The following is a 19,480-nucleotide window of genomic DNA, read 5'->3' as shown; positions in this document are numbered from 1 at the left end:
AGGTGTTATTACATTGGATGTAGTTGCTGTGGGGTGATGCAGATTTATTCAGGAGTAACATTTATGCCCCAACCACACTTCAGAGTGCTCGAGCTCTACACAGTAATTACATTGATCAAGTCAGTGATAAAAAGCATGCAAAATTATGAGAACTTCAAAAGTTTTTATGTTGTGATTGGAGTTGTTTCATTTCAGTTTTAGTCTCGTGTCTAGGCAAATTTCTTCGGCTTTGCATGTTTTTGACAGGAAAGCCTATGGTATTTAGTGGGCTTTAATTGAATTTTGGTTTGGTCTTTGAAATTACTTCGAATCCTAAGGCCAAACTGTATCTCAGACATTAGAAAATGAACCAGAAGATGCTTGCCTGTATCCTTATAGAAGCTTCTAAATTTGATGGTGCTGTATATTTGGAAAACTTATCACTCATAAAGTCATACCCAAAAATTCTAGCAATCTAGGCCTTTTTTTTTTGTGGCAAAGACCGTGCTGACAGTCCTGAAGCTCTGCAAAACAGTAATGAATTTTACTAATTTTTTTGAAGGCACTGAAAGAAGGGATTCATGTGTAATTCCATAGTTTCCCAAGTGGAAGCTTTAAGTCAGTGTGTTGCAGAAATCATATGTATGTGATCCTTAAACTTTGTTTTGGAAATCGGAAGTTCAGATTTATATTTAAGTATATTATTTGGTTTTTATGCTAATGGAGTTCTATGCTTTTTGAGGGCAGAATGTTACCATTTTAAATAAAAATACACTCTGTTCCCATTGGCAATTGCCAATGACTGCTTTAGGTAATATTCAGAGTAATGGCTTTCTTTTCTGTCCTTATATAACTTATTTAAATAACATTTAAATCCTCATTAAATGCAGAACTTTTAAAGTGAAAACTCGGCTCTGATAGGAAATTTCCTTCAAGCTTCATAACCTTTTTTTGTTTCCTTAACTGTCCTTGCTCTGACTCTGTTATAATTCATAGAAAGCAATATGGGTCTATGCTAATCCCCCAAATTCTAGTGCTTGACCAGCTGGTAAATTCACCACTAAATTTAAATGTCTTCTGCCCTGTGAGTGGCATCAAGGGAATGAAACAGGAGAGGTCAAAAGAGGTGAAAGGAGGAGAAGGCTTGGGAGCAACTGTTGATCTCCATGCATAGGTATTGGGTCAAGGTGGCTAGAAGGGGTCTCCTAAGGCTCTGTAGACTCTATTCTAGCAAGTTTTTGAGCATAATTGAATCTAAAAACATGAAGGAAAAAAGAATGATAGATTTTTGTGGCAACTTTATTCTGTATGTCCCTACTTCAAACTACAGGACTTTCTGAATTCTGAAACTGGCTTCCAACAGCTCAAAATGAATTATGACAAATTTTTGCCCATCAAGGTAACCATAGAATGGTTTGGGTTGGAAGGGATCTCAGCGATCACCTAGTTCCAGCCACCTGGCCTTAAACTCTTCCAGGGATGGGGCCTCCACAACTTCTCTGCAGTGCTGTCACAGTTTTGCTAAGTTTAGGTGATTTTACTTTGACAGCATGCAAAGTTTTCCTTTTCTTGCACTTTCTTCTTCACAGAAATGAAATTTAAGTGTTGCCAGGAAAGGTAAGATATGGGGAAGGATTATAAGAAAGCAAAAATTATTCACCTAGAGGACTCCTTTAGTGATAAGGTAGCCTATCAGCTAGTTTTGTTAAAAGGACAAGCAGCCTGTTCAGAAGAGGTCTTCATCATTTCCCTACCCTTAAGTAACTACTTTAAACAGCATCATGCTATAATTTTAATTGACTTTTTTTTATTTGCTGAGTCTACCTGATGTTTTGCAGGCAGGCACAAGCTGATTTTGCCTCTTCTCCAATTAGAAGTTTTATGGCTTCAAATCAGTTAGACCTGCAGAGAGACAGAATGGATTAAATGAGGTGCAGTTCTGCTCCAAAATGGGTTCTTGGCTTCTCATCAGCTTCAGAGTTCAGTTAGAACAAATCTGTATCTTTCTTCAGAAAATCACATAATTTGCTGTACCCTTGTAGAGCAATATTTTTTAAAAAATTAATATTAAATGCAAATCATAATGTCAGATGTTGAGCAATTAAATCTATTTTCAGGATAGATTTCAATCAAGTTATATAATGTTTCTTTTATTGTAATTCCATCAGAAGTTTTATATCTATGTATGCTTGCCACATTACATTTTGTCATACTATGTTTTCTCAAACCAAATTTTTCCTTGAGTTAGAAGACATTTTGATCTTTTATGCCAAAACAGAAAGAGCACAGACTGTTACCCACTTATATAACTGTCTCAGTAACAGACTTCTGTACTAAACCCTCCCTAAGACCCTTAGACCCATATTGCAAAAACAAGAAGATTCACTTTTTTCTTCAAGCTGTTTGAGTTAAAATAACTGATTTTAAATTTCTGCAGACAAAAAAAAATGCCCATACATTAAGTCCACTGAAAAATGGCAGTACTGGAAAATTGTGTCCACCTCACTGGCAGATGAAGAACATGAAATACTAACCACCATACCCATGGTTAAAGAATTTCTGTGTCGGAGGTCAGAGTAAGAAGCAGGGCTCAGAGAGTGCTGAATTTTTAAGGAGAAAGTCTTGAGATTCAATAAGTCTCATGGCTGTTAAATAATTCCTTTCCTTCATAAATGTTTTTTAACCTATAATCTCCAGTTCAGGGGCAAAAGATTTACTGCATTCTTTATAAGCATTGTAATAAAGAGGCAAGCTTTGGTTAGCTGAAATGTTTTAATTAATAGCATACATCCCATGTGCAAATGCCATTAAGACAACCTTTGATAAATGGGCATATTTCCTAAATATGTACAAGTTAAATGAGCCTTGCCTCTAATGAAGTGATCCAAAATTAAAACAAGTGTAAGAGAGAGACCTGAATACAGAATTCTTACATTTAAATGATTAAATGTTTAGTGTAGGCTTAGTTACTCTTAGGTTGGTCATGCTTCTCAATATTCTAATTGTATTTTCCCACTCACTCTGCCAGATACAAACATTTTTTCACTTACGGATTTCTACTGGCAGGACTGGGAATTTGAACTTGGGCCTCTGACAGCAAGAGGAACTCTTAAGTTGTTAAAATGTTAATAGGAGATATCAATGCAATGGAACCTCTTGTCCTCCTCCTTCAGCCCAGTCATATGCTCTAATCCAGAGTGGGCTGTTATGTGACTGTTCATATCCACACTGTTTGGTAACCTCTGAAAAAGAAATTACTAGTTTCAAACTTGTTCCTACTTCCAAGGTTTCTGCAACATAAATGAAAAAAAAAGAAGAAAAAAGCACCAAAAATTATAAAGAGAGAGAGGGATGAAGCTGTAGGCTGATGATAGATAAGGTATATTTGATGCTGGCTTTGTGTTTGTTTTGCAGCATTAAAACTGAACAGTAATGATAGGGTTTAAACCATTGTCTTAAATATTTTGGCAAAGAATAAACTAATCTTACATGAATTATTTTTCCCAGAAGATTCCTACTGTCTTGCACTTTGTCTGAACTTGATTTAATCTCTTTTATTTCTGGATCCCACCTGAACCTAAAGCCCAGCAGGACATGGGCCAGAACCAGAGATGTTTATGGAGAGGATAAGACAGGGAAGAGCCAGTGTGTGGAATGATTTTAACAGAAAACACTTGCGAGTTGCAAGAAGACATGATGATTGGGAGGCTTGTGATGGGAGAGGTAAATTGGGTTTGGAATGTCTGAAGGATGAGGTTGGGACTACAGCTTGACTGGATAATGGTTTGTGGGAAGGAAGGGAGACATATCTTTCTTACCACACCAGGAAGGTTGCAGATTAGGACCAGCTGTAGCAAGAAGCGAGGGCAGACTTGGTGAGGTCACTGAAGGTGTTTGAGAAGGCAGAGTAGGGTGACAAGGACTGTTAACTTGGGAGAGGAAGAGTGTTGGCAATCAAATATGTGGAAAGGTGTAAGATGAGGCAGAAGGACAGATCTGAGACTGGCACAGTGATGAAATCGTCCTATTGTACCAGGAATGGCTATTTTAGCAGAAATAGGTTGAGATAATCAAGTGTTGAAAATAAGACAGGAAAATGATACTTGTGTTGAGGGGTAGAGAAGAGAAAGAGAAACATGGGAGATAACGCAACAGAAGAGGTCAAGCTTAGGAAAAAGAATGGAAAATAAGTAGGCAGCACAATTTCCACCCATTCACTGTAGAAAGATCAGAGGGAAGCTTCTGTGTAAATGATTAGTACAGGCTGTTCTGCTGTAAGCTAGTAGTGGTGAAACTAATCCTCTCTTGGCTCAAACATACACAAGCTGGGACACAACAACTTTATGTAGAATGTAAAACCTAACAAAGTTCTCACACTTTCTAACTTTTGATTAATTGTAGAACTTTAATTTGTCTCTGTCACTAATTATACTATTTTCATTAATTATTCTATAATGAGACCATTTTTTTCCTGCAGGCTTTCTGCTTATGATAATTTTAAATACTTGATTTTGCCATCTCAGTAGACTTTTAACACAGTCCTCCTTCAATATGTAATCAAATTACACTGTAATGATAAATGAAAAAAAAGCAAGCATTGTTTTAATTCCTTTCTAATTGCTCATTCAATTAGAATGCTTACTAATTCACAAAATGCAGGTTCTGATAATGGACTTTGTATTCACTGCAACAAATTGGTCAGGTTTTCCTGTAATTTCTTTGAGTGGACTCTCATGATTTAGTTGAGAACCATGTGAAAATTCTCCCAATTAGTTGAAGTGTCTAGGCTCAGGATGAAATAATGTGACCTGATTTTTTTATTCTGACCTCTCTGGAGTGTTTCAAAGTGTGTTGGGCGTATAGTGCAATCACTCAATAGCATGTGTGACTGCATGCTGGTCTGAACTGGACTGGTTTTTTGTTATATTCTTTTCCTTATCATTGGTTTGTGCCTGTGCAGCACTTTAAACATTTCAAGAACTCTACAAATGGTTAGGCCTGTAAAATTCCTTCTAGCAGGCATCAAAATGAACAAACTACAGACTTTTCTGTAGTTCATTGGAATTCACTCTGTACAGCATGAGGAGTTGAAAATGGCACAAATACAGGCACAATTTTTCTTTTATCATTTTAATAAATCTTCTTGTCAATAGTTTCAACAACTTAAACCACAATGCTTTTGTGCTTCCTTGGTCACAAGGGAAACATCACAGGCATACTGAAGATGGGTATGACATAAAGGGAATTATCCTCAGGCTCAAACATATATTTGCAAAAAAAGTAGGGGCTTCCCTGAGACAAACTTTTTGGAGATAATTGGATGTTGTGTAACAGCAGTGGTAAATACACATCTAAGCTTTGAAGCTAGACAGAAAATGAGATTTCATGTACAGGGAATTCAGATGCTGACTTTCTTTGCTTTCCTTTCTTTTTTCTTTTTCTTCCAAATTAGGATGAAAAGTTGAAACAGTGATAATTTGGCGGTGATTAATAATTTCAAACAATATTGATTTTGAAATGTGAGAAAATGCTCTTCAATGGAAATTATTTTTGTCCTTTTTGTTTTTCACCATTTGTAAGAGTAGGCAATTTCTTGTAGGGAATAATCTGTTAACATTTTATTTTACACTGGGAAAATGTTCTATCAAAAAAAATGTTACCTTCCCCTGGAAATGCAATTTTTGTAAAATATACCAACTCTGTTTTTTTATGTGCTGCATACAGCTCACCATCAGCTATATTGAATCCCTGATGCCTACCAGCGAACGCCAAAAGCAACTGCTGCGCCAGTATTGCTTTGAATGTGATTGTCTTCTCTGCCAGAACCAGGAGATGGTAGGTTGAGTGAAGAAATTCCTTGACAATGAAACAGAATTTTCCGAGGCCTGTCAGCAGCTTCCCTTCCTTTATGTAATACTTATCTTTTGCTACTAATTGAATGGCCAGAATAGAGGAGAAAATGACCTCTGCCCTCACTGCTGTTTATGTTGCTATGAAAGACAACTGTGAAGGAAAGAAAAGCAGGAAATGTTGGCAACATGATAAGAAGAATTTCCTGCTAAAATATGCCTTGTTCATAAAGCTAGAAACACTTTTCGGTTCCAATATGTGGTTCAGATCACTTTGAGATTCAAGGACCTTGAAACATGAGACTTAACATGACTTTAAGCTGATTTTTTTTGTTGTTTTTCTATTCAAAAGAATAATCTTGGAACTTAAACTGAAGCCAATTGTCTGATACTACAGGAGGGCTGTGCTTATCTTCATAATAATGTTGAATTAATTCTGAAAAGCACCTGCGTCTGTAATTTTCAAGAACTATCAGACTTATTCAGCAGTTGTTAGAGAGAACGGGGAACATCCTTGGGTGTCTGTAGTTTTTATACTCACATCACAAGTTCTTGGATTAGCAGGTCAGCAGTTGTAGATAAAATTTTGTTCAGTGTGATCTTTTACTGGGGTTCAGCCTGGACTGGTTCAATTATATTCTGGGTTGCTTCATATTTATACAGCCTTGGCAGAATAATTTTGACTCAGAGCCTCATGGGAGATCAAATGGAATATGCAGAATGAGGCTGGTTTCAAAGCAGTTTAGGCACTTTGTCTCTTTTGTTATATGCACACTTATTTTCACAAACACCTACTTGGGTTGAGTCACATGCCATAGCTAAGTATGTTCCTGCTCAATCAGAAACAGTAAGAAAGGTATTGATGAAAATTTAATTCCAAGGAGTGTAATAGTATTCATTAAATAATTGCTATACAGGAAAAAAAAAAAGGAACTGCAAAGTTTAAACTGTAATGTATGCAGTTCATCTGTAGGCAGTTCAAAAAAGAGAACACAAGAAAGTTTTTCAGGATTATGACATAATGCTAAGTTACTTCCTGCTCTGTGTTGTCATTCTGTGCCTGATAAAGACTGCTCCAATTCTACTCAGAGGCAGGGAAGTGAAGACCTCCTTTTGTCTTTCTTTCAAAGATGGTCACTCAAGTGCCATGAAATCTTGGATTAGTTTTGGGTAAATGGCAACCTCACAGATGCAATGATGATTAAGAAAAATAAGCAGACTAAAGAGTCTTCAAGGATCACTTAACAGTTTGTGAAAGGGTAGACAAGTGATGTAAAGACCATTCAGCATGTGGAACGTTTTAAGAAACAATATGCCCAAGCTGGTATATATGTCATTATAAGAATCAACAGATAACATCAGAAAATATTGTAGTGAATTATGTGTGTATATTAATTTAAACATTAGTTTCATACATAGGGGAAATTAATTCATTATTTTCTTCTTTTTAAAAATGTAACTGTGGTTTGTGCTAAGATTCTATAGCTCTTTTTTGCCCATTCGCAAAATTTTCTTGGGAATGATATTGAAAAATGTTTGAAAAGGTCTCTGTGAATCCATTTTGAGATTCTCTAATTGCCTCATTGTTACCATGTAGAGAGGTCTAGGAAGGTCTAGGAGCCTACCACATTGTGAATCAATAAATGTAATCAGCTAACAGTAAATTCCCACACTACAATATTGCTTTGCAAAAAAAAGATGGGTTAGTTATCTTTCTTATGGGTAAAAATGGAAATTCCAGAAATGCTTTATGTATTCAAGTTCTTGGGTGTTGGAGATTTTTTTCAGTTGTGCTTATCTCATCACAAAAGGTAGAATCCTTTTTGAAACAAATAATTATAGCCACTTACACAAACACAGAGTTTGTAGCTTCTTGTTGCTCCAGTCTTGCTGAGCGTGCCTGTGAGCTGCTCAGCACATACTTGGGACCACTGAAAGCTCCTGAGATGCACACAGCAATTTACAGTTAAACTTTAAGTCAGGTAATTTCCATGTTAGCTTTAATTCAACATCTTTTATAATGTTTTAAAAGCAATTCTGAGAATCCTGAGGGAAATACACATTGCAGTTTATATGAAGAGTATGTAGACCTTCTATCTATTTGACCTTAGTTATAGGCATGCTTATTTATTCATATTTATAAATATACTTACTGAGATTATTATCAATGAAATTTATGTTTCCTACTATATTTTTAAAGGCTTGTTTGTTTAATGTTATATGCCTGAGCGAAAAAGGAAGATGGTATCAAGTTCCTGTTCTAAAGTCAGTTACTGACTGTAAGTGACCTTGGTTAATTCATTTTATTCGAAAGTAGCCTTTGTGTTTTCTAAGAAATTACCCTTATTTTTCATAATTAGTGAGACTCTACTATTTGAACTGGAGATAAACAGGTTTTTGACCAGAAACCAGATCAGTCTGTGTGTATTGGTCGTCATTTTTGTGAATGTTCTGTGAAGCTCTGGCTTGCTCAGTTTCCACAAATGCAGTGTGAAGAAGGTAATTTATACTTCTGTGGAATATTCTGATGCCCAAGGTTAATAAAGAAAGAGGCTGCATTTTCTAAGGTCTTTTAGCTTTTTGCTTATGTGTTGGATTTGTTTAAATGAGAATAATTCCTTTAAGTGGAATGCTTTGAGGTTTATTTGTATGCTTTATGCCTCCCTCCATACCCAAAGAAGAGACAAGCGGCTCATTCATTCTGTCCTTCAGTAGAAATCTGTGAAAACTAGAAGGGATATAAGGAATGCCTTCAAGTAAACACCCATGCTTTGGACAGATGAAGTTTGGTGAGGTAAATTATGCAGCTCCATGAAGTGTATATAAACACAAAATCAAGGATCACAGAATGACATTTCTCTGCTAGCTGGCATGGATAAGCAGAGTACAGTTGCAACTATGTAGGTTTCAGCAACACCCAGATTGTCGCTCAAATTGTTTATGCAGATCACTTCAAGCATTTATCTCTGGCTGCTGCAGTAGACAAATATATCTTACAGTCAGTGTCACTGCTTATTCACTGCTGTTTGTGCTAAAATTGATTAAACTCAGTAAGTGGTTACATCATACTACGATCACACATTGTAGCTATGCATACAAATAAGAGTAATGTGTCAAATGCTCTTTTGCCATTCTGGGTTACATGAGGGCTTTTTCTATTATTTCAGGCTTCTGACCTATGATTTAAGATGCAATTTATCTATGAAGAATTTTTTTTTGCTTCTCATTCAATGTAATATTTCATACAGCTATATAAGAGAAAGCAATATTTACTCCACCATCAGCAAGGACTGAAATTCAGAGTAATTCGGTCTTATTAGCTAGATACAGCAACTTGATACTGCATAACAGTCTCCTCTAACCACTGCCTAACTATACAGAGTTCCCTTTCATGTGTCAAGATCTCAGACTGTAATACAGGAAAGGCTACATTTTCAAGGATCCTGAAACAGATGTCAGCCCAACCACAGGGGCCCTTGCTGAAGGTAAAGTTATGGAATTTTAGCATCAGCTGAGACCCATTGGTGGTCAGTGTGAGCAGACACAGCCCTAGACCAAACAGAGAGTTCCATGGCTGTGCAGTCACAATTGCACTGCATGCAGAATGGGAGGAAACATTCCTCACTGGTCACTGCTGGTGAAAGGACTTCAAAGCAGATCTCTGTTTGCTACATAGTAGTAGTTTTTATCTGCCTGTCTGACTGTGAGCACAGCCATGAAATAGTGCAAGTTCACAGATGTCATAAGGATGAGAATATATAGAGGCAAACATTGGCTGGACCTGAGAATCTTAAATAATTTTTGGTGCGTGGGCCTCAATTTCAGCTGTATTTTAACTCTAAGAGGATGTACCATAATGGTGGCCAGTGTCTTCTGGAAGCTGGTCAAGCAGCCTGGCAAGTGCTAAAATCACTGTAAACTGGTTAAGATAAGATTGAGGTGGAGCTTTTGGCAGTTCAGTTCCTGAAAAATTAAATGCTAATAGCTACAAATCTAAACAACATTTTGGCCAAAGTTGGGAAAAAACCCTGGTAGCTAAGAGAGGGAAATAAACATGTCTTTCTAAAAGTCACTCCTGGAATACTTCTTGACTGTCAGTACTTTAAGTTATAGCTACTGTAATGTCTTCAGTTCATTGTATCTCTGACAGCTTTATACATTATTCTTCATTCCATGTTAAGATCAATCTCCACAGTAATTAAGAAATGTGTGCCTTCATAAAAGCTAAACTCTTGGCAGCGTATTCCCATTCCAGCATATAAAAGCCCTTTACATTAATTATAGTTAAAGATGGGATTACATTGATGACAAACATTTTAAATGAAGAACAGTTTTTTCCACAGTCATGAGCCAGGGTATTGTTCATGTTCATTTTTTCAGCCAAGGATTTCAGGGACATTTATGCTTATAGAATTGCTTTGTTATGAGTCGTCTTTCTCTTTTGGAGCCAGAATTTAGTATTTCAGTCTATCTTGTTTTTTGGAAAGCTTTTATTTATTACAAGGTAAGTAGCGGTGGGTTTGAATCTGAAGAATTTTTATATTTGGCCAGTGTTTCATAGTTGCCAAAGTCAATAATAAAAAAAATTATAGTGAGCTTGTTATTCCTTTAATCAGTTATTGCTTTGCTTAGTAGTTACTTGCATTGCACCCTCAGTTTTGGTAGAGAGCATCATAAGTCCAATTTCCAACTCAGGGACTTTCAAAGTTAGGTCACCTTAGCAGCTAAGCTTCCTACCTTACATAAAAATGTCACCTGTAACTCTTTATCTGTTATTGCATACATCCAACAGCTCTGTTATAAAAAGCCCCACTGAATAAGTTCCAGAATTTCTGAGAAGTTTTGACAATTTTTTACTAGCTGAGAAAACAACACAACTGTAGTTTAGAAATTTCTTAGAATGTAAATGAACCTCCACGTAAGTGGATCGAATTAGTTGCTACAGTATATGACCATGATTGATTTGCCTCAGCAGGTTTTCTGAAAGATACTTCCATATAACCTTTGATCTACATGCTTGGTGTCAGCAATACCTTTGAAGAATTTGTGCTTAAATCACAGAGGCATTGTTAGATGAAGAATATTAGTATTGACTGTCGTTTTGAATTAGCATGTAAAGGTTTTATGCAAGATCACTGTACTGGTGGTAGTACAAAAATATCACCCCTCCCTCAGGGATCATGTATTTAGTACACAGGGAACACAAAATTATATGTTAAAAAGTGCCTTTTTAAATTGCTGAGTTGTCAAATTCCAGAAGTTTGTATCCTGTTTTCCCCAGTATTTATTTTCAGACATTTACATTCTCACTAAGTTTTCCAAGTGCAATATAAAAGATGAGATCTCCAAATTAATTCAAAAGATGAAGCCTAGGAAGCTAGGATTAAATGGGATTGTTGAAAACAAGTGTGTTTATACAGCTAACTGAACATAAAACCCCTTGATCAAAGCAAAGGATAAACTAGGAGCATCTGTATCTCTAGTCATAATTTTAAGGAATTTTCTAAGCACTAATGTACAAAAGAGTGTGTTACGGAAAAAAAAAAAAGAAAAAAATAAAAAAAAAAGAAAGATGAAGGCTTTATTCCAAGAAAATTCTGGTTTAATTTATTTCCCATTAAAATAGAGAGTTTGCAATAGATCAGTGTGGAAATTCCTCATTCTTCATGTTTTTTTAGGGTTTTGTCACTAGAATTGCCTTTGAAACAAACTACAGAATGACATCAAGCCAGAGATCAATAATATATCACCCACCTACTCTTTCAGCCCCATCTTAGTATAACGAGTGCCTACAAAAGCCAGTGTCAGTAAGTAGCAGCCCACTGGGACACAGTGCTGATTCTTTCCATAGGTGGTTGACTGATTAACAGTTCCTTCTTTCTGGCAAGACATTTGGTAGTGACGTAAACCCTGGATTGGTTCCTGAAATCCAGCAGTCAGTCTAACATTCTTCTGTTCCCTTTCAGAGGATCTTACCCTCTTGGGATGGATTTCCAAACAGCCAAGGACAGAGGGCTTTTATTTTTCTAGTGCAAAAAAATGACAGTAAAAAACAAGTGAACTGCTTCTAATTTCTGAGATCTCTTGTTCGTTAACAAAGACACCATCTCTTCAGTTTCTCAGCATTTCTTACATGACTTCTGAGGCTCCTTCCATCTTTCAACATTGTAATTATTTTCTACTAAAGGGAAGTTGCAAAGACAGTGACAAATGGACTGTGATCCCTTTTCCATAACAGCCTGCCTATCCCAGTAGTTTTGGGACTGTCTCAGTGTGCTCTGGTCACCCTTTGACAGTAGTCAGATGGAGCTCACTTGGATTATCAAGGTCATGGAGAAGATGTGACTGTTCTTATAAATAGACATGAGTTGAAAACTGTATGCAAACTCTTTGCCTGTTCAGGAGATCCTTGATGGGGAAACCTGTATCAGTTTGGTCCAACAAGTTCGAATTTGAAGCAAATGTAGAAGTTGGGGTGTGCCACTCTCCTGGGAGTATGGCTGTCTGCTCATCTGAGGGGAGCAAAATATCATTCCTGTCAGACCCTGACATAAGAGCAAATGTAAATCTTCTGGCAGATGTTTGAAGCAGAAACAGTATTTTGCCAAGGGAAGGGAGTCCACTCTCATCACTGTTTTAGGCAGTTGCAGTTACTTTTAAATGCCTGACTAGCAATGTTCTCCCTTTCTGAATGTCCAGCTTCCTAGGACCATTGTTAGAAGTAGCTATTACTGTTGTAATTTCTTTTTTTCCCCTATAATGTCCTTCCTTTAGCAGTCACTATTTGATCTCTGCTGAATGATTATCAGAAATAAGAAAAGTCTCAATCTGGGTTACCAATCTAAAATAAACATATGGAAGATAGAAACAGTCATAATTTAAAAAATTAAAATATAAGCCTAGATCAGACAAATCACTTGCCAAACCCCTTTTCCTGCAGTGATTTTAGAGACACCAGTTCATAATTTTTTCCTAAATGTATATCAAAGCCAGTTGTTGCATTATCTGAACTTGAAGCTCTGAATTCTCTTTCACTGAGGTTTCTTGTATGCTCAGACTGTCAAGGTGGTTTCTAGTATCAGTAGTCCCTATGAGAATAATCTTGATTTTGGATTCCTTTTCTTGATCTGTTTATCAATCAATATTTTCTACTCTGCAGCAAGTTTAATCTTTTAAAATTCCATTATTTAAGTAATTTACTTGAAATATGGTGGATTTCAATTCAAATCTCATTTCAGTAATTTAAAAAAAAAGGATGTTGCAAGTTTAAACTGCAGTTTTCTGGACTGACTGGTATTCTATTTTCTGTAAGCAAAAATTCCTCCAGTTGAAGATCTTCCACTTTTGGACAACATAATATCTGCATCAGAGCCAGAATGAAATTTTATCCTCGGTGTCAGAGGAGAACCTATGGGGTAAGGGGGGCCCACAACTCTGTTAGTGCGTTAGGTGATGGGTGAGGTTCACGTGAGTCCAGGATAAAGAAGGCATACTCTTTCTTTTTTCTACATTCTTGCTCCAAGTCAAGTAGAAATTGGGAGCTTGGATCTTTGTCTTTCCAAGTGTATATTTCAAGTAATGTGCTATGAATTTTAAAGGAAAAGAAAGTGAGTGGAAACCCCATTTTCTCTGTATGTAAAGCTCTCTTTGGTTCTCTATATGTGAACTAAATCCCTTTCAGACAAGGGAAGAATTTTACCATTTACCTTTATAGGTCCAAGCCAGGACATCAACATTATATGGGTTGACCATAATTTCAGCCTTTGCCAGCATGCTGTATATTTTGCTCCTTCCATTTCACTGGTTTTTTTGTCTTGTTAGACTCTCAGCTTTTTGTGATAAGTACTCTTTTTACTCTGTACAGTCTAAAAACCTACAAAACTGCCAGTTTTATAAATAATAACAACAGTAAAGTCAACAAACAATCTGAGTCATACCAACATGGAGGAAAAAAACAGGATCGAAAAGGACTCTACTGTTTATCAGCAAATTTGTGAGTAACTTGAAATAGGACATTATTTTATTAGCTCTCTGACATTTTTTGCAATATGCCATCTTCAGTGATTTCAGCAAAAGTTTTTGTCATCTTCAAACTCATTCCCTGTGGAAGACATCACTCAAAACTAGTCCAGAGGAACCTTTTTCATTCTGGATAAATGTTTTTCAACTGTAGTTCCTATGATGCTTTTTCATATCAGTGCATTCTGTGTCTTTCTCTTCGAATTCTGAATATACTTTCTTCATACTCCAAATTTCTGGTTTAGTGCCATCCTAATTTTATACTGTGTACTTCATGATGCTGGCAGTTTGTCTTCTTTTTGTTTTACTTTCCTTAGCCAAAAAATTGTGCTAATAAATCTTACCTTTCTTACAGTATATTTTTTTCTGACATCAATTACTGTGCAATTAATGTCTGGAAATCACTAGAATGAAATACTACTTATACAGGAGGTATAAATAAGTGCTTGGTAAAGGTTAGCTTCATTGCTGTGTCTGTTGTCCTAGTTTTCTGATAATAAAAATAAGAGGAGAGGAATAATGAACGGTTGTGTTAAGCAGACTTGTGCACATTGGGCCCTGAAGTGTGATCATGGTTTTACTTCATATGGGTCAAAAATGGGTTAAAAAAGTCTCAGGGAGAAATTTAATCCAGTAGTCCAGATTTTAATCTGATAATCTCCCCATCATTAAATCTATAACTGAACCATCCCCTTGGCCTGTCTGTCTTGGAAGAACAGTTTCCTGTGAGCTATTTCACTGTAATTGGTTTTTGTAGTAAAGTGGACATGTATTTACACTGGACAAACATGGATTTTAATGGGAAAAGCAATATTGTGTACATATATGTATATATATGTGCCTAGGTACATGCATGGAACATACAGGGACAATTTTAAAGATATGCCTATTTAGTGAGCAATGTTATACATACAGTACCTGACGGTGGTTGTTTTCTTTTGCTGCTATTTGCTTTGTGATCTCTGTTGAGTAATGTGCAGCTCTATTTGGTATCTCCCTCCATAAAATAAATCCTGAAATGCCCATTATACCAGTAACATTAAAAAGATGAATTATTCTTTGGTATATCTCAGTATGAAACTCACTGCAAAGAATCACATTGCCATTTCCCATGCCACATTGTGGAAATCATCCTTCACTCTAGGCTTATTTAAATTAAGAAAGATAGCCTTCCTATCAGCTCCCTCTAAACTTTCAGACACTCTTCACAAGCCAAATTTTATTTTTAATTTTCTTTTTCAAAGATTGATTGACTCATTTAGGACCCTGTGGCAAGTTCATCAGGTATCATAACTTCATTCTGATTTCTTTTTGGCAGTATAATAATTCAACATTTGAGGCTCTGACTGAATTCTTAGAAAGCACCATAGGTTGAGAATGACACAATCATGCTTTTCAGTGCCTAAATCAGTGGCAGTCCTTAACTAATATCCTCTGAGGCCTATTAAAGCAAGAATGAGCTCATTTGAATAACAGGGAAGTCTGTGACTTTTGGGGCTGCAAAACTGCAGGCTGAACTCTTTGGATTGAAAATTTGCTATGATAAACAATGTGCTATATCACTTTCTTCCATTAATGCAATTAATATCACAATAATGCAGTAAAGCTGTAGGTGCAAATTTTGTATTTCTGAGCTTTATTCTAAGACATGAATAGGAACTTTCTTTTATGTAAAGGACAGCAGGCTTGAAAACTCTGTATTTACTCCAGCCACGTGAGTTGCAACAGAGGACTATGTAATTTGGTGGCCCATTGCAGGAAGTCCTGCTCTTTTCCACAGGATTGCACAGTGCATTTTATGAAAGATGATGATTATACAATAAAAAGTGATTTGAGTTGGGGATTGGAGTAAAAACAGTGTATGACAATTCAGCCCAAGATTTACCTGAACATCATCATAAAGAAAAATATGTTGCTCTGTCAGTTGCTTATGGTGTGAATCTTTGTCTTAGTGATAACAGCTGTTGGATATATGCTAAAGCTCCTGCACTTCCTTTGACAAAATCTAGACAACTAAATTTTGACTCTCACAGTATTTCTAGTGTATAACTTTATGTTAAGTTTGCATCATTCTCATACACAAAAGAAATCCCTCTGAGCTTTGAAAGCTTTTGATGTGATTCCAGCTACTGCCTAATAATGTAGTAGTTTAAATCTATAGACATTTGATATAGTGGAGAAAGATACTGTCAAGTTCAGTGAATTGTAGCTGCTTAATGAAGGTGGGGATCCATATGAAGTGAACTGCTTCTCCCCTACCCCAAACCCTACAAAAGAGATTTTACAAAGAAATAGTTGGGGTGGGATAGCATGCTTTCCATAGGGAAAATGCTCATTCATTTGACTGGGAAAAGTATTTTAGGAGAACAGTATGTCTGGTTTTAATCAATGAGTGAAGTACTTAGGGGAGAGTACTTATCAGGAGTCAGAGAAATAGATTACTAGTACAGTGAACTGTTTTGGAAAACTCAAAATCCAATATAGATTATATGTCACCAAATTATGTTGTTTCATCAGGTCCCATTAAACAGTTGCTTCCAGGGAAGTCTAGTCTTTCAGTACCTGTTTTGTGATGTGGGCTACTTCTCTGGGCTTTTGAATCCCCTTGGCTGATCACCACTGACTGCTGAGGCATGTAAATACTGCTAACGCTGGCAATCAACAGGAACCAGCTGCACATAGCTATCCAAACTGTAAATAAAGTCCCCGAGAAACATTCAAGGCTCTTATAATGACATCACGACATTTCAGAGAATGTCCTTTTCACTCTCTCTTTTTTTTTTTTTTGTGGCAATGACTGAAATGTCTGTATTATTGAATCAGAATAGAGTGCTGGGAAGGTTCTGGAAACTCCTTTGCCTTATAGAGTGTTTCTAACTGCTTCCCTTAAACACTGGAAGAACCTTTACTGGTTTAAATTGGTGTTAGTTAGAGGATAGTCAGTAATAATTCTCTAGAACAGAAGTTCTTGAAATTATTAAAACACTGTACAACATCTTTTAAAAGTATTTGCAAGCTTCTTCTTTGATTATATTAAACTGATATTCTTCTAGTGGGCACTCAAATTTCTTGTCAAAATTCTGGAGGAGAAAACACCAGATATTGTATTCTCTTCAGGAGCTGCAGTTATAAAAAATTAATTCAACCTTTTGTATTCATGACTTTAAAAAACTTGGAGACTGGAGAGTGTGGATTTGAGCATTTACATTGATTATTTGAGAAACGTACTGGTGAGTTAGGCAATCAATTTTTATTGAGGAATTGCCACTTTAAACTTTTGAGATCCACTAAATATTTTAAGGTATCGAGTAGATTGATCAACTGTGTATGATCATAATCATGTTGCATGAACTTTTCTAAACAACAACTTCCTGTATTTCATACTCATTCATTCAGAAAGCATATGCTGAAGTAAATACTGAGGTTTTTACATTGCAGTGTACATTAATAAAATTAATTACTATGCTACAGTTTTATCGTGACATTTCATGCATTGATATTAAATTGTTTTGATATTAGTGTTCAAAAATAAATATATAACTTAATGTCAGTATCTCTTCTGTTAGAAACAATAATTCAATAGGCGCAAATTCTTCAAATCACAGAAGTATAAATTGAACTTTGACACACAAATAACTACACTTCTGCTTAGTGTGAAGTGTTTAGTCATTTACATAAGTATTAACTTTAATGGGACTTACACATGCTTTTAAACTTAAGTACATATTTCAATGCACTGATGAATAAGGATGGGATTATGCATTGTGAATACATAAACATTCTGAGAGTTTTGGACCTACATATCTATTTTGAGCCACTAAATGCACTCAGAGGCACTGTATGTCTCCACAGGTTGCAGAATTAAGAAATAAAGCAGATTTGCCTTGTAGCTCTCGGTTTGTGTGGTAAGAGAGACCTAGAGATGGCCTTAACAAATGTGTAATATCTAAGGCAGTCTGTGAAATGCCATCCTCACAGTTGCTAGGGATTAGGGTGAACAGTATCTTTCCTCAGGTAAATGAATTACCCGCAGGGTTTATTTTTGGACTGGTGCTGGATATTACAATGGCATTACAAATGTGACAGGAATTTTTGGGTGATCTGGCATAAGGCCCTATTTTACTCATGCTAAGCTGTAAGTAATTTCCTTTGCTTTTCCTCCCTTCCTCTGGCTTTTATAAATTGATAAATAGTGAACTTCTATTTATTGCTCTTCCCATCATCCAATCAATTTTTATTTCCGCTTGTAACCTGGACAGCTCGGATGGGAATTGTGCAGTCAACTCTAAGCTCCTGAAATAGGGAGGTTTTTATAATGACAGTGCTGTTACCGGCACCAAGCTCAGTCCTGTTGCTCGTGCAACTTCCATCATCGCAACTGGGAATAGGCACTGAGATCTTGGGCCTGCAGAGTGTCAGTCATCCCCAAGGGCCTGAGCTGTGTGGGACACAAGGACAGCCTTTGAGTAATGATGCCTCCTTTTTCACCAGAAAGAATAGTAGCAGTTTGGGCCTCTAGTGGAAAAAATAAATATGGGAAATGTTTTGGTCAGCAACCAGAATGACCAACACTTAGCTGAGATGACTTCAGAATTCGTTAAATACGTGTGCCTTTCATTTGAAGAGTCTCCAGGCAGCAAGACGATATGATGCAGTTTAGCTGCTTAGCCCTGTGTATTGTTTACATTTTGACAGATCTTTTTAGATACTATCTTGCTTCTTGCTAAGTAACCTATCATCCTTTTATACTGCTTTTTGAGAGAGAAAATACTGTCCATAATATTATTTGCTGAGATTTTTATCACAAAGAGTGGATGTAAAACAGAAAAGCTCTAATGATAACAATCTGTGAGCATTATAGCTGTTTAAGAAGCTCTGTTGGGCTGTGATATTCAAGACTAATGAAAACTTCGAGATTTTTCAGTGTGTTTTCTATTACTAGCAGAATTTATAATTACACACTCTAAATATATATACTCTAAAGAGTTTTCTGACAACACACTTAAGTACTAAATCACCATAATCATCAGTGATATATAATGCTTACCAGATAGTTTCAGGATGTGTCCATAATAACCCTGTTTCTTCTGTACCCATCATTTTCATGAATGAAGTGGAAGTAATTGCAAAATTATAACCAGTAAAATTAATGGATGACAAAGACTGAGAGAATAATAAACAATTATTAGAATAGGTAAATAATAAAAGTAACTGGAATTTCCTGGTAAATTAGACTTACTGAAACAAAATCCACCACTACTGCAAAGATAGAACACATGTTCAGCATCTGAAATGGTCATCTACAGCTATGATTTATTTCACCAATCTTAGGCAGCTTCAGTGAAAATGTTGGCATCAGAGCTAGTTGCTCTCAACTTTCTTTATGGAGAAAATGGAGAAAAATGGATACACTTTGTTATTCTTCTGATGTATTTTAGAAGCCTGCTGTAGGGTAATTAAAATTACACCTGAGAGTGTTTATTTTTCTCTGTCAAATAGAAGGGTAGGCCAAATGTCTACATTTGACCAGATGATTCTCAGCATGGGTATCTGAACAGAAATAGAAAACATTGTGTTCTCCTCTGGCAAAGAAGGCTCATGTGACCCTTGAATCTATAAGCAGGGAGTGAGTA

General features: G+C 36.2%; 1 protein-coding gene across 4 annotated transcripts in view; it reads left to right on the top strand.

The window, feature by feature from the left end:
- Positions 1-19,480, top strand: part of SMYD3 (SET and MYND domain containing 3) — a 410,479-nt gene that overhangs the window by 331,175 nt on the left and 59,824 nt on the right. For all 4 annotated transcript variants that reach the window (XM_071548005.1, XM_071548006.1, XM_071548008.1 and 1 more), the window contains one exon: positions 5,704-5,814. In XM_071548005.1, coding sequence (XP_071404106.1) covers positions 5,704-5,814 — 111 coding nt within the window. The remainder of the gene's footprint in view (positions 1-5,703; positions 5,815-19,480) is intronic.

Source organism: Pithys albifrons, chromosome 2 (genome assembly GCF_047495875.1).
Source record: "Pithys albifrons albifrons isolate INPA30051 chromosome 2, PitAlb_v1, whole genome shotgun sequence".
NCBI lineage: Eukaryota > Metazoa > Chordata > Aves > Passeriformes > Thamnophilidae > Pithys > Pithys albifrons.
Note: the sequence above shows the minus strand (reverse complement) of the source record. Positions and strands in the feature narration are given on the sequence as shown.